This window comes from Rhagoletis zephyria, unplaced genomic scaffold, assembly GCF_001687245.7.
Source record: "Rhagoletis zephyria isolate East Lansing unplaced genomic scaffold, Rhagoletis_zephyria_1.1 Rzeph_scaffold_00738, whole genome shotgun sequence".
NCBI lineage: Eukaryota > Metazoa > Arthropoda > Insecta > Diptera > Tephritidae > Rhagoletis > Rhagoletis zephyria.
In genome coordinates, this window is record NW_016157822.1 from 125,488 (window position 1) to 141,491 (window position 16,004).

General features: G+C 29.6%; 1 protein-coding gene across 2 annotated transcripts in view; it reads right to left on the reverse strand.

Annotated features, from left to right (window-relative positions):
• Window positions 1-16,004, reverse strand: part of LOC108361351 (scavenger receptor class B member 1) — an 85,854-nt gene that overhangs the window by 13,294 nt on the left and 56,556 nt on the right. For both annotated transcript variants that reach the window (XM_017613951.1, XM_017613950.1), the window contains exons 2-8: window positions 14,875-14,966; window positions 13,861-14,021; window positions 13,288-13,432; window positions 6,803-7,003; window positions 5,753-5,980; window positions 5,564-5,681; window positions 852-1,018 (exon numbers count right to left, since the gene is read on the reverse strand). In XM_017613951.1, the coding sequence (XP_017469440.1) occupies window positions 852-1,018; window positions 5,564-5,681; window positions 5,753-5,980; window positions 6,803-7,003; window positions 13,288-13,432; window positions 13,861-14,021; window positions 14,875-14,966 (1,112 nt within the window). The remainder of the gene's footprint in view (window positions 1-851; window positions 1,019-5,563; window positions 5,682-5,752; window positions 5,981-6,802; window positions 7,004-13,287; window positions 13,433-13,860; window positions 14,022-14,874; window positions 14,967-16,004) is intronic.

The following is a 16,004-nucleotide window of genomic DNA, read 5'->3' on the forward strand; positions in this document are numbered from 1 at the left end:
GTCTTTTGCTGTACTCAAATATGAATACACACACACACACACACACATATGCCCATGTATGTGCTTAGATTGCTGCAGTGCCAACTTTTTTTTTTTTTAACCACAACTTTATTTATGGAATTTTTTTCTTTCTAATACCCAAGTCCACACTAGCTATGCGTGAGTGCAAAAACCTCCAACGCCATTAACTGCCATTTTAATTCAATTGATAAATATTTAATTAATTGCGGCATAATCGAGTGCAATTAATGTGTGCATGACGTCGTGCGGTACGATATTATATAATCTCTCCGCACTTTAATATAATAACAAATGGAATAATTGGAACAATTACTTGAAAGTTTTTGCCAACTCTTTATATTCTACGCCAACTATTTTACTTTAATGTGCACGCGACATTTTTTGTGCCACTTTTTTTTTTACGTGTTTACAATGATGTGAATTAATTATCTATGTGCTAGAATTTGCGACGTGAAATAGTAAGTATTTAATGGTTGTTGTTGTGCGCCGACAATGCTTTGATGCCAATGCTAAAATTTGTTGAAATTAAAAAAGTAAAAAGTGAAAATAAACATTTGATTGGCTGCATTAAGTTTTATATGGAGCTCATCTTTAATGAGGTCGTGTGAACAAAAACTTACATCTGTTAGGCGAACTCTTGCATTTAAAAGCTTTTTTCGCTAACAAATTTAAAAGAATTTCATTATTTTGTAGCATTAAAAACTTACGAGTTTTTATTACTAAACATCAAATTTCCTTCGCTCAGAAAATTAATAACCAATACCAATATACGCTTGTCTCCACCTCCAACTCATTTGTCACATTCATTTATTCTCTTTCGTTTCACTTACCGGTTGTACAACGAACGCTGAGCTCAATTTCTCTTCATTTGGTTCCAAGCCGGTAATATTATTAAGTAGACCAGGATCACCGTGCATGAAATGTGGATAACTTAGTGAAATGGGGAAGCCATAATAGCAATCGGTGACGTCGATTAGACCTTGAGGTTGACATTTACCTGTTGTTGAGAAGCAAAAAGAAAAAAAAAAAAAAAAAAACACAGTAATGAGAAAAATATGCAAATGTGAGTCATGTTGGTAACTTAATACATATATAAAAATAAATGAAATAAAATACAATAAATATGCGAATATAAAGCAACAGGTAAACGCCTATCGACATGGTATAAGCTTACATGTGCATTTAATTGGCTTAGACTTACAATATGCAAGCTTGTACCTTGAAAAGCGGAATACATGCATACATATATTTTTTTTTATTTACTTATACTATTTTTTGCCCTTAGTCTTAAGAGATTACACGATTAAAGCAAACAAAAGACCGCCCTACTAGAGCGATTCCAATTGAACCCTGCGTCTTCTAACTAAAAAAAGTTTGGTTATTTGAACCAAAACTACCTTCGGGTGTAAAACTAAGAATGCGATTTACTTTGTCTGGGACCGTCTGATGGATTTTAGTACTAAAGTTTATACAAAAAATTTATTTATATTCCAAATATTTACACCACTAAGTCGCAAGGCAATGCGATTTTTTTTTTGGCCTACCTAAGTTTTTTTTTTTTAGATTTTAACTTTTTTTCTGTTACAGTCTAATGTACATATTTATCAGCACAGAACAATACGTTAATTTTCAACACTAAAATGCAATAGACAGGTATTAGCAGTTATCTAAAGAGCAGCTGTTTTGGTTTGTAAAATGTGAAATATTTTTAATTTCTTTTTAGAACAAGCCTAAGTTGTCAAAATATATTTGCTTGTGAAACTTTTTTTTTTGATATAAAACAAGTGATTGAAAACCAGGTTTTGGAATGTTCGCCTAGTTCCGGAGCACAAACGCTGATTACAATGATAGATGCGTGCAAAATTTTATTTTTTTAAATCCATTTTTTATATATATATATATATTTTTTATTTTACATGGCACAATGAAAATGTAGTTTATTTTTTTTTACACTTTAGAGACCAGAAGCAAAAACAAAATAAAATTAAATGATGTTTTTACTCTAATGCTGGATTTCCACTAGGCATTAACTGCNATCTGATGGATTTTAGTACTAAAATTTATACAAAAAATTTATTTATATTCCAAATATTTACACCCCTAAGTCTCAAGTATTTTTGCAAGGCAATGCGATTTTTTTTTTTGCCCTACCTAAGTTTTTTTTTTAGTTTTTAACTTTTTTTCTGTTACGGTCTAATGTACATATTTATCAGCACAGAACCATACGTTAATTTTCAACACTAAAATGCAATAGACAGGTATTAGCAGTTATCTAAAGAGCAGCTGTTTTGGTTTGTAAAATGTCAAATATTTTTAATTTCTTTTTAGAGCAAGCCTGCAAGCAAGTTGTCAAAATATATTTGCTTGTGAAACTTTTTTTTTGATATAAAACAAGTGATTGAAAACCAGGTTTTGGAATGTTCGCCTAGTTCCGGAGCACAAACGCTGATTACAATGAAAGATGCGTGCAAAAGTTAATTTTTTTAAATCCATTTTTTATATATATATATATTTTTTATTTTACATGGCACAATGAAAATGTAGTTTATTTTTTTTTACACTTTAGAGACCAGAAGCAAAAACAAAATAAATTTAAATGATGTTTTTACTCTAATGCTGGATTTCCACTAGGCATTAACTGCCAGTAATTTTAATGAGAAGCGTCGCATTAAAAATTATTTTTGTCATTACTTTAAAAAATAGTCATTAAATTTATTTCCACATGCCATTTTTTAAATGCCTCCATTTTTTTGTCATTTCATTTCTAGTGGAAATTAGGCATTATGCTACTATCTGTTTCATATGCCTTGTTTCGGCATAAAAATTTGACAGTTTCCCCAATATCCCACCACATAAAACGAATTCTGCAAAAATAAAATACATAAACACTTCTTATGAGATCCTACTAAGATTTATAATTTTTTATAATTTCCTAATCTAACCTAAAAAAAAAGAATAAATTACATGTTATTTGTCAGGAGACCGCAACAAATCCTCTACCATTAATCTTCCACTGTTTGCGCGCAGCTCACCCCTGCCTAAAACCTAACCTAAATAAAAAAAGAACAAGATTTTTTCCGAATATCGAATATTGCAAAACCATTCGATTCGAAGTAAGTAAGTAGTAAAACGCTCGTTGGATTTGCAAAAGTTAGCTCGTATTTTTATTTTATGGCCTACTAAAGTTTTCATATCTCGGCCTAGGTAGTTTTCAAAAAAGTCGAAAAAATAGTTAAAATAAATGTCTGAGCGAAATTAAAGGTTAAGACATATATATTAAAATTTCTTGGGGCTACCAATGTAAAAGCCTATAAAAATTTAAAATAAAAAATTAACAAAGAAACTAGTTTTTTTATAAATTTTTTTTTTGTTTAAATTGAGTTTAGAATAACCGTGTCTTCTTGGCACAGATTTTTTGTTTTTATGCATCAGATCGAAAAACATGTTTTTTTTACTTGAATCCCTAAGACAAATGGAGTGCCACACACAGTGATGGCAAATTTAGTCAGAAATAAGAAAGTTAAAGAGTTGATTTTTTGGTAATAAAGATGAAATTCGATTTCTCCTGGAAAAATTCGATTTTATCCGAATTTTAGCAACACAAAGTTCGATTTAAAAAATTCGCCATTTTTGAGATAAAATTCGATTAAAACGCGAATACCGAGGCTTCGAATATAGAATTTACCCATCCCTAGGCCGGTGGTGGCGCGAGTTCAAGTTCCCTATATACATATATATAAAAAAAAGTACCCTGAAATACTACCTTAATAGTTTCGAGCTCTGCCCCACCTAAATTTCATTCTGGCTACACCGATGATAGCACCGTTAGTTGTGCGCGCATCGCGTGTGGCAAATTCAAAGTGTCGCTTTCATACTTTTTATGTAAATACATATGTACATATTGAACCTGTGCTCAGTTTGTAGTAACACGCAAAGGTACATGTAAAAAAAAAGGTGTTTAAATTGCTCATAAGCATAAACAAAGCGGCATGTCATGCCTGAGCGCACGGAAAATTTCACGTGCTAACTTTTGTTATAGTCCCGACTATTTACATCTCCTGCGCACCCCACGACACTCGAACGCCCGCTTCTACACTGTAAGTGTGCCGCGCGCGCGCGCGCTCTAGATGCGTTGTTAAACAGGCAAAATGTGGTGAGGGGAGGGACATGTTAACTGCTCATCCAACTAACATGTTTACTATATAAATATGTATGTATGTATACATACGTATGTATGTATTGCATATTCAAATGTCTGCTTGCTCATATTTTTCTCAGCTCGCCAGCGCGACGTCATACTGTCTCCTTATTAATCAAATCGTAATTTGTTTTCCGCGTGAACTTCGCTACTTTTTCCACCGGTATTTTTCCATTTGCTTAAACTTTGTTTTTTATTTATTTATTTTTATTTCTTTTTTTGGGATGGAGTTCGACACTTAGCTCCACACTAGCTGAGCTCATTGATGCGTAGCTGTTAGCGTGCGTTTATTTGCTCTACTTTTATTGTGTTTTGTTAATTACTAACTATGACGCTGTTTTCGTATTTCTTTTATTATTGCATTTTTCGCCGAATACAATAAAGTGTTAATTTGTTTGCGATGAAAAATGGCAGGTGTAGCTATCAAACTGGTATGCTGTTATTAGCAAGTCGACTTCATGTACATACATACATGCATACATAGATATATGTATGTATGTATGCATGTGTGTGTATACCGGCGATATGCTGCAGCATGCGCGCCACCCATGTATGGCAGCAATAGTATTCTTTACTTTTCCGCATGCAATAAGATTTTCGCCTTTCTTTAATTACATACGTACATATATCTAAGCTGTTGCGCTGGTATGCACGAACCTGTGGCAGCTTTACTGCCGATTCATGCGCATTGTTGTTGTGTTATTTCTTAGAATCGCGAATGCTATCATGTCATCAATTTGATTGCAATTAATAAGCAAGCAAGAACAATAAAACAATCAAGGAAATGTGTAAAAGTGTAAAAGTGAAAAATGATCAATAGTCATTTCGTCTGGCTCGCATTGATTGTGGCCTGTATTTTTAAGTGGCAAGACGATTGGTAATTACCATAATAAAATAATACCTTTGATTGCCTTGCTTTCAATTACTACATGTGTAGATACTAATGCGGTTAAGGGTTTCTCACTTTTTTCGCAATTTAAATTAACATCAAATCACATTAGCAAGCGAATATACAAATACATGTTAACAGCGCTAGTAAATTACAGTTTTTTTTTTGTTTTAAGACTAGAACTTGTGTTGCTTTGCAAAAGCTGGCGTAAATTGAGCCGCATTTGATTGAGCGCTGTGCTGGCATACATTAGCAAGTTCGTTGCTTAAGTCTTTCGTATGTACACTGCATTCAATATGTACTACTAATCGGTACATGATTGATGACAGTTAGATATATGCATTTAATCCTTACTACTTATAATTATATGTATGCATGCGCATGTGGAGGCGCACGTGCAAACGTACATATATATATATATACATAAACCTATCTAACTATTCACACAAACTTACCCTTTCTGCAGAAACATTTATTTGCTTCATTATTGATGCCATTATCGAATGCATTCTCCTCGAAAACATATTTATAACCAGTTAGACTGCCATAAGTTTGCGGTTCACCAGTGCGATACTATTGTGTGAAGAAAGCGAAAATTTATTATTATAAATGAAAACCTCAAATTTTTCTTGCCTAAAACTTACCAAATTGATGGGTCGGCACATGCTCTTCCTGAAGAATTTAATAGTCTCATTGGGTTGTATGAAACTCTTGAATTTTGTGCCATCCGAAGCCAATTCAATGTTGCTGCAGTGTTCACCATCCCATTGTGGCAAGTTGGTGCTGCCGCGATAGGTGGCATAGAGGCCAGAAATGCCAGGATTTGTGGCGCCAGTGTAGAATGTTTCATAGTCGGTGCTGAAGTCGTACATCTAGGTGGAGAAGTGCAGAAGTAGGTTATATTAGTGAAGAAGGGATTTTTCATTATACACATACATATATATGCACATACACAAGCAAAATATATAAAAAAATATAGTTTTATATGATCTAAAACTGCCTTTTTTTATTAAAATTTTTCGCAATTTAATTTATTTCAATATTTAAATTTTTCAAAGATTCAAACAAATCAATATAAAAGTTATTGTAATTTTTTTCAATTTCTTTTTCTATTTCTATACTTCGGATTCTTTAAATTTTGATACTTTTTTAATGAAATTATCTCCAAGATTTTAAAATTTATAAATATTTTTCTTCGCGCACTTTTTAAATTATATTTTTTTACTACACACGTACGATCCTAAAATTCTTTTTTTCAACCTTTTGTATTTTTTTTCAATTAATTTTTTTAGTTTCAATATTTAAGATTCATTTAATTTTGAAATGGTTTTCAAATATGTTTTTTTTTTTAATTCCTATACTTATTTTTAATTATTCAATACTTTTTTAAATTTTCATTAAAAAAAAATTTATTTGCACAGTTTTTTTTTATAATAATATGCACATATTTCTTATTCAATTTTTGACTAAACTCCTTACAATTTTTTTCACATGAAATTTTAGAATTATTTTTAGTTTTCTTTTTAAATNATAATAATATGCACATATTTCTTATTCAATTTTTGACTAAACTCCTTAAAATTTTTTTCACATGAAATTTTAGAATTATTTTTAGTTTTCTTTTTAAATTTTTTATATTTCTTTAAGTACTTATTTACACATTTTTTTTTAAGTTCCCTTAATTTTTCACTTACCCGATCGATAAGTCCCACTTTCTCAAAAGATATCCAATTCGAAAAGAACGTATTGCCCAGAGTTGTTAGCGATGAGGAATAACCAAACATAAATTCCTTGGCAGTCATACGCACAATGGGTTGTGATTTCGATGTGGCAAAGAGTGTGCGCAAGCCCATGCGCAGGAAATACGGTTTATCGGCGGTTAAATGGGAAATGGCCTATAAAAGAAAAAAGCGAAAAATTTATTAAAAAAACGTAGATATTTGTGAAAAATTGTATGCAATACTTAATATTTAAGTTATGTATGTATATACGTACATACGTATATGTAGGCAATGAGACAAAAAAAAACTAAAAAAAACTACATAGACGATTCAAAAAAACATTATCCCGAAAAAAGTAGTCAAAAATATATTGTCTAAAAAAAAAAAAATTAAGTAAAACAAAAAAAAAATATTTTTTAGTACCTATGTAAGAGAAGTAAAAATTAAAAAAAAAAAACTAAAAAATCATATATTCAAAACTAAAAAATCAACTAAGTTGTTTTTAAGGATCTAAAAAAAATAATGAAGCCAGAAAAAATGTTACCAAAAAAATTTATTAAAATATAACACGTATTTTTTAGTTTCTATAATTTTCTGAATTTTTAAATTGTTTGGAAAAAATTTAACAAGTAAACAGTCCAAAAAAAAAAACAAAAAAAATTAGTTTAAAATTATAAAATAATTCTTGTGAATTTTTTTTTTTTTTTAATTATTAATACAATATTTGAACCATTTTCCTTGACTCCAAAGAGAATTAACAAGAAATACGGAATTTTTTTTTGAAATTTTTCCAAAACATTTCTCGGCACCAGAGATGGTAAAAAAATCCAGTAAGAATTGCTGAATATTTCTTGTACTTTTTTTTTAATATTTTTATTTATTTGGAACGATTTGCTCTGACTAGGAAAGAGTTAAAGGAAGAAATTAAGTAAATATGATTTGATATTTCTTGCAATTTGTATTGTTTTTGTAATTTATAAAATTGTGTAAAAATTACTATTTAATACTTCTGGAAGTTTTCGAGTTTTCTGTAAAAAAAAACAAGTAGGTAGTATTGAATAATTTTTTAGTTTTCTCGAAATATTTTTTTGTCTCCGGAGAATTAAATAAAAATGTATACAAATTTCTACCTAATATTTGTTTAATTGTTCGGTGTTTTTTAAAACAAATTTAAAGGTATGAAAACCAAACAAAAATATTTTATAAAAATTAAACAATTTTTAAATAAAATATTTTTTAAATGTCTTTTTTGTATCGTCATATATTTTCCGACTCCTGAGAAAGTCAAAAAAATCAAAAAGTAAATAAAAATTACTAAATATTTCTTTAATTTTTTCTCTTTTTTAAAAATTTTTTCCTTTTTTTCAAAAAAAACTAAAAAAAAGTTTATTTTTTTTTAACTTTATTAAGAGATCTAAATTGATTAAATTTTCAAATATTTTCTAAGCTTGGTTTCCAATAATATTTCTACTTCTTAAAATCGTCATTTACGTTATAAATAGTATAAAGTCTTTATTGTGCCCCACTTCTAGTCTCATAAAAGATTCCATTAACTGCAGCTGTCAATCAATAAAAGCTGTTTTAATCTAAATATTTATTACTCAATGCATTTAAGCAGCCATAAATATTGCATAACTATCAATAAAAATAAATTATTTATTACTTCATTTTAATTAGATAGCTTGCGATTTTTTGTGAACTTTGTCACCGGTGGAAAAAGTTAACCAAATTACAGGTTAGTTAATTGAAACTTAATTAATTGAAAAAATGGACACATCCATAATGCATGAATTGGCTGACTGACGGCTGATTGTGTTGTAATTTTCGCGCTCTCCTACCAGCAGCCATGACAAGGAAAGGGCTACTTACTGACATGCCGTGCCTATACGGTATTTTATATAGATTGGAATTTCACAAATTGAATATTGTCATAAGCGGTAAGCAGTTCAGTAATCGTTTATTCGTGACGTGATTGACGTTGGTTCGTTCGTTTTTTGGGGCGGAACAAATAAACAAAACGTTCTAGAAACTTGGAACCATTTAATTTTAATTGTTATTGAATTGGATTTTTTTTTTAAATATTTTTATAATTAATTGATGTCGATTAAGGTCCGCCAGGTTTGTCATTCGGTGTTGTCAGCATTTAAACGAGCCAATTTTATGGTTCATCCATATAAAAATATGACACAATAAGGCACATACATACATATGTATGTAAATATGTAGATATCAACAGTATCTGTAATTACTAAAAATTTACATAATTTAAAGAAAATTTTTAAATTATTTTTATTGAACACACGACATTGATAGTGATGGTTTTAGGGCTTTTGTTACACGCATTATAGTACTACTTTTGTTAGCATTTTTAGTGCCATGATTAGCATACCAGTTGTGCTAAAATTTTAATTTATGGCAGTGATTAAATTGATGTTTATAGTCATTATATAGTGCTTATTAACTACTTTAATTATTTGACATCATACTAACCAAATACAGCGTGACAAAAAAAAAAATCTTAAGCTTGATTTTGACGTACAGTTTTTTTATTTTTTTGATGAGACAGCGCTTTTGAAAAGTATACATACATATAGATGTATGTAGGAAAACATTTNTTGATGAGATAGCGCTTTTGAAAAGTATACATACATATAGATGTATGTAGGAAAACATTTTTTGTCTCAAATACAATATTTTTTTCAGGCACAGTACCTATTCGCCACTTGGCTTATCATAGCCGAAATTTATCTGAAGTCATCAAAGTTTCGTTTACGACGAATTCCACAATTCCATTGCTGTCGATAAGAATTTTATGAACTTGTTTTGATTCGCCTTCGAACGCGCTGGAGATGTGTTAGCCAGATTTACTGTGTTGTCTGTCACTGATGAAATGAAGACGAGCGAGACGTTTAAGACGGAAGCGAGTTAAATGAGTAAAAAATGCAAACTACAACGTTGCAAAAAAAAAAATAACAAATAACAAAGTAAACAACAAATACCTCAATAATGGTAACTTTCCATTTTGCATTGCAAAACAAATATGTTGATTTTATTATATACATATTTTAATTCATATTATAAATTCGCAATTGCTTTATTTTAATTAAAGCTTTAAATAGCTTTAAATTAACAGGAGATAAATTTTAATCAAACAGCTGCGTACCGTATGCAAAAGATGTGCTTATATGTATTTAATACTTATGAATTTTTGCGTTTTTTTTTTATCTACTTGAAGTCGTCATTTACTTATATTAAAAAAAAAAATAAAAAATAATAACAATTATAAAGCGCCAGCTTATTTGCTGCTCAAAAAGCTTAGGACAAAAAATATGCTTACATATCCTGAAATGTTGGCGCATGAAATAAAAACCTACTTGTCTATCAGCAAACGGGTTCGAGTTCGCTACTTAAGTCTTTTGTAAGCCACCACCCTATTGTAGTCGTAGTACGTAGATATTTAGAAAAAAACTGGTACGCTTACCGTGCCAACAAAATTCTAATTGAGCTTCAAATTCAAATCTAAACAGTTATTTAAGTCTTAAAAATTTGTTTGCTAATATCTTTGTGGTAGAAGGGGTGTGTGAGCGTGTTGTATGACGTAATTAATCAAATTGCTACGTTTTCGAAAAAAATCGAACGTCAATAGTTGGGCTATTAAAAATTTTCCATTGAATAAAGTTAATTATGAAATAATACAATAGTTGGGATTGTGCAATTTTAGTGGTATGTAGTAAATTGTGGCGAAATCAATTATTAGTGGCTGCTAACTGAGAATGAGTTTGGTTTTTTCGATTGTTTCCATACATAAAAACAAAATTTCCCAAAAATATTGTTCAAGTTTATAGTAAAAATAGAAGTTGTGCTTTAGAAAAGGTTAAGCAAAAATAATTTAAGGCAAAAAAATTTGGAATTTTTCCTTTTTTTGCAGGTAAGAGATCATAAAAATATGATGTTAAGCATTGTTTGATTTTCGGATTTTTTTCTGTAAACATTTATTTTTATTTTTATTAAATATCAGCTAGATAGTGATTCGATGTAGTATGTATGTAGTTTACATAAAAATAAAAAGATGAGAAAAATATTTTTGGTATTTTTTGAAATTTTTTCTAATTTGCGGCAAATTTTTTTATAATAAAAATATGCTATGCTGTTAAAAATATTTTTAGTAATTTTTTAATTTGCGGACATTTTGTTTTTTTTTTGAATTTTTAGTTTTGTTTTTAATTAACGGCACAATTTTTTCCCCTATAAAAATAGCTAGATTTTGATTTAATAATTTTTTGCTTATATTTTTTATTTATTTAATGAAAAATTATAACCTACTTTTTTCAAAATATTTTTACCAAAACACAAAAAAAAAGAATTACATCAAAAAAGGCTATGAAAAGGTAAATCTATTTTTTAAATAATTTTATAAAACAAATTATGCCCTATTAATATTTAGTTAAATAGCTATTAAATTTTGTAAGAATATGTTTACCACAACTTGAAAAAAATATTAGGAAACAAATATTTTTTACCAAGAAAAAATAAAATTAAAATATTCTTCTTCTTCCTAATTGGGGCTGTAGCCGCCTAAGCGTTTTTGGCTGACTATACGCCACAATAACAATAACAAAATATTTTTATTTAGCACCTATTGTTTTTACTATAACTTAATTTTTTTATTTTATGTAAAACCATAACCTTATTATTTACTTTCTTAAGAAAGAAAGTATTTTAGCTTATGTGACGCAAAACTGTGCGCAAACGAATCATAGAAAACAGTTAGATAGTTAAGTTGACAAATGTGTCTAAGTGTAAAAATACATATTTACAACTAAAACAGTAGCAACCAGCGTTGTTCGTGACTGACAGCCTAGTTGCGGTCATAGACAAATAAGGCATTAATCATACACACATCAGCTTAAATAAATATTATTATAGCATTTTTGTCTCCTTACTTTTTTTTTTTGTGCGCGCGTTGGGGCAAGTTGCATGTAATTTCGCTAAATCATGTTTACAAGCAAGTGTATGGAGGTATGTACGAATGCAATGCGCAGAGGTAATAACTATGTATGTAAGCATGTAAGTGTCAGCATATCATAGTCAAGTTCACATCACTTTTTTTAGTGTTAAATTCCAACTGGCTTAGTTGACAATTAGGCCAGTGACACATATGTACATATGTACATATGTACGAGTACATATACAAGTAAGTATGGGATTTCCATGTGTTGTTTTTATTTGTGTAATATTCTTGATTTTTTTTTTAGCAAATTTTTTCTTGTTTGTTAATAGCGGCAATGTTTGTAGAGGAAAGTTTTTTCAACCGGGGAAAATTTTGTTGAACTGATTGTTTACATTTTTTGAACCCACAATGAATTTGCACTTTGTGCATCTTTAGCTGTGTACGTATACATGTAATGTATGATTATGCATTGCAAATACAAGTTTGTAACGTTTATTGACCCAAAGTAGATTTTTTTTTTTTTTTTTTTTTTTTTTTTTTTTGTGTTTGTTTCACCTCGAAGGACAATGAATTAATACTAAAATCACCCAAATGTTTTTTTACATTTTCGATTTGGTCATTTAGAGGCTATTTTTAAACAATGCGGGTATTCACTATGTTCTGGTAATGGAATGGGAAGACAAAAAGTGGCAAAATTTTGAATTTAAACAAGTTAGAAATTGTATAAAATACGATGTGTGTTTTGTTTTTTTTTTTTGAGACAAAAAAGTGCAAAAATTTTGGGTTAACAAAATTTGGAAATAATACAAAACACCACGATAAAAACATAATAAGGTAAAACCATTGAGAGGCAGTCTGACATTTGCCAGCAATATAATTTAAAAATTCAAAACTCAAACTTACACACGCACATTCTCATTCTCCATCTCAAACGACAACAATTGTGAACAATTTAATTGTTTTTTATTTTCAAATTTATATGATTTTAAAGTGCTTACAAACGTCAGAAAAAAAGCATGGCCGACGAATTGAGAGAATGAATTTACCTTGTAATGTTTTTATAGTGCAAAATACAAATTGAATTATTTTGGAATTTCACCGTCTCAAATTAAAGTTGATTTGTATGGAGAACCGTTCTAAAAAAATATTTTAATTTATTTGTCCAATGTAAAATTTCTGTGTGGTAACTTTTGAAAGTGAAAGTACCTCCGTTAACCGAATGTGCCTATTAGGTGAATACCCCCAAACCAAAAATTCAGGTATTTTGTTTACATTTTAACTTTCTGGCGTAAAAAGCTTTGCATACTAAATGTCATTTATACTTAATTTAATCAGTAAGCGTACTTATTCGAATGCTGCAAACCAGTTTTAATTTGTTTGTCTCGATGCCAAATTTCTTTATAAATATTTTGAATATATTAATTTAATTTCATTTCATTGATTGACGTTTTTAATGAGACAGCAAAAAAAATAATAATAATTTACTTCTTCAGCCTTGTACACTTACCAACATTGCGATATTCAGCATTACCACTTCATCATCTTCTTTATGGCCTTCGGACAAATGTTCTTGCCAAACTAGAGGATGACTGGGCCTAGTCGACATTGTGTTGTTGGCATTGAAAGTGATATTTTCGTGGGTCATAATTTCTCTGTGAAAGTGGAGAAGGAAAGTAAAGTATAGGAGAGTATTAGTTTAGTGTAGAAATCTATTTGAAATTTCGTTTTTCTTTTATAAAATGGCACAATATAAGGAGTAAAATAAAGTAAAGTTAGTCGACTTTCAGTGAATCATAGTCGACAGTAAAGTTAGCTTTAGAACCTAGTAAAAGCTTGAACAGTCGATGAGTTAGGAGTTCACTTTTAAAGCTAACTTTAAATTTTTGGTTTAGGTTTGCTCTACAGTATAGTCAACTTAAAAGTGAGCTTTAAGAACTATTGCCTTAGCTGTCGCTCAAAATAAAATCGTTAGCATTTAAAATTGGCTGATTTAACTGTTCTTTAAGCCTACTTTAGCCCCTCTATGATTTTTTTTTTAAATTGTTTTTTTTTACAAAAATTCTATTCTTATTTGACTTACTTGTACACATATGGTCCAACTTGTTCGACATTCATTTTTTCACGTCCCGCTAGGAAAGCCTCAGCATTTGTTATGTTGAATAGATAGATCTTTATGTATAGATCTACTGGAGGTTTTGCCCATAGATCGAAAATTTCGCCTTTATCTTCCATAACTAGTTTCTGCAGCGAAAAAATAATGATTACAATTATAAAGTGCCTCAAACAAGCGCTCGCAAGGAGACTTTTCTTTGATTAACATTTTTATAAAAATAAAAATTTTATTTTATAACCACAAATTTTATAAAAAAAATTTGGAAAAGTTCTTAAAAATTTGAATAAAATTAAAAAATTTGTCCTTGTAATTTAAAACTTTCAAACATTTTTTCAACAAAATTTAAAATTTTTAACTTGTAATTTTAGAACATTTTTTTGTTATGTAATTTTATAGCTCATGCAATTTTAATATAATAAAGTGCAAGTTTGAAGCGTCTGAAATTCGGGTTAATTTTTAGTTCTTTTTTTGCTGAAGGTTTTTTTGCAGCTTTTTTTTTTAATACAAAAAATGCAATTTATCAAAGCTTACGTTGATTTCATTGCAGTTATTCCATACGAAATTTATGTCTATATTGAAAAAAGTGCAAAAAACAATTCAGGTAAAAAAAAAAAATATTAAAACTTAACGCGATTTCCTAGCTGCGTGAAATTTGCACTTTATTGCTAAACTTTTATAGGCTTTAAAACTGCATACTAAAAAAAAAATTCTCAAACTTCAGTTTGAAAAGTTTGAAGTTTCGAAAAGTATTTGAAATTTTCTAAATTTTATACAAAGTTTGAAACTTTAATTATAAGATTTTTGTTGTAAAATTAAGTCAAAAAAATTTTAACATGAAAAACATTTTGAATATATAGAAAGTATCAGCTTGTGAACATTTGTTTGAGTCACTGTATTTCCATATATATTTTAAAAATCGTTTTTAACTAAAATAAGCTTATCCAATTCCTGAAAAAAGTATTAGATCTTTAAAACGCTTACCCATTTAAAGATCAAATCGTATGGTTGGAAGATTTTCACCAGCACAGCAGTGGTGATTGCTAATACGCCAAGGGCGAGTAATAAAAAGGCGCCTGAAAAAAATGCAGAAGGAAATGAAATTATTTATAAGGTAATTAATAGGCGTTTAATATAAAGACATGTTTAAAGAAATAAGTTATTTAGAACAAATTTTAAGGTTAGGGTAGGTTACGGTGATTGCCACTCTGCATTAGTTTCACATATGATAGAATCATCGTGTAACCTATTGTAACGTATTGTTGAAGGTCCAAACGTCCATAGAGTCGGGGTCAGTAAAACCCGGAAAATCATATTCATTAAAAATAACAAGCCTTGCCCTTGCCAGAGCGGGACAGTGGCAGAGGCCACGTAAATGGTGACTTTCACGGCAAGCTCGTTTGAGGTACTTCTGCATACGGCAGCCACTTTTGAGGAAGTGTTACTACACTGTAAACATTTAATCGCTGCTTGGCTAACAGAATAAATAGTGAAGGATTGTAGAGAGTTACCCTAAGACAAGTATATACCTAGAATAAAAAGGCCATTTTTTACTTTTACATTTTCTTTTAATTTTATTTTTTTTTTATTTATCTGCCATAAACTTAATGCTTGCAGCAAATTAAGTTCTGCATTTATGGTCCTACAAAATTGCTTCTTTGTACTTTTCCATCACAGCAGCCGTTATCCGACGTCATAGCAAACTATGTAAATTGGTTATCCTCTTACAGTGCGCATATAAAACCGTTCAGCTGGAACCGAAAAAAAAAATGTCTACCGCAATTACGTTATTCCCCACAAAATAAACTCGTTTAGTAAAATAATAAGCTGCGCAGAAGACAAACAAAGCCAAATATGGTAAATGAGTAGTGGACAGCAACATATACATATTTTTTTAGACATGTTTACATGAGAATACCTGGCTGTGTTTAAAAATAGACTAGAAAGGACATCATGCGAAAAAATAACAATAAGAAAAGAGTCTGAATAACTGTAGCATTTGACCGGCGGCGATTGTCAGCTAGCTATTTAATGTGCGATTTTATTAAAGCAAAAAAATTTAAAAGGCAAAAATAGCGAAAAATGCCAATAAATGCTTGCACATACATACATAC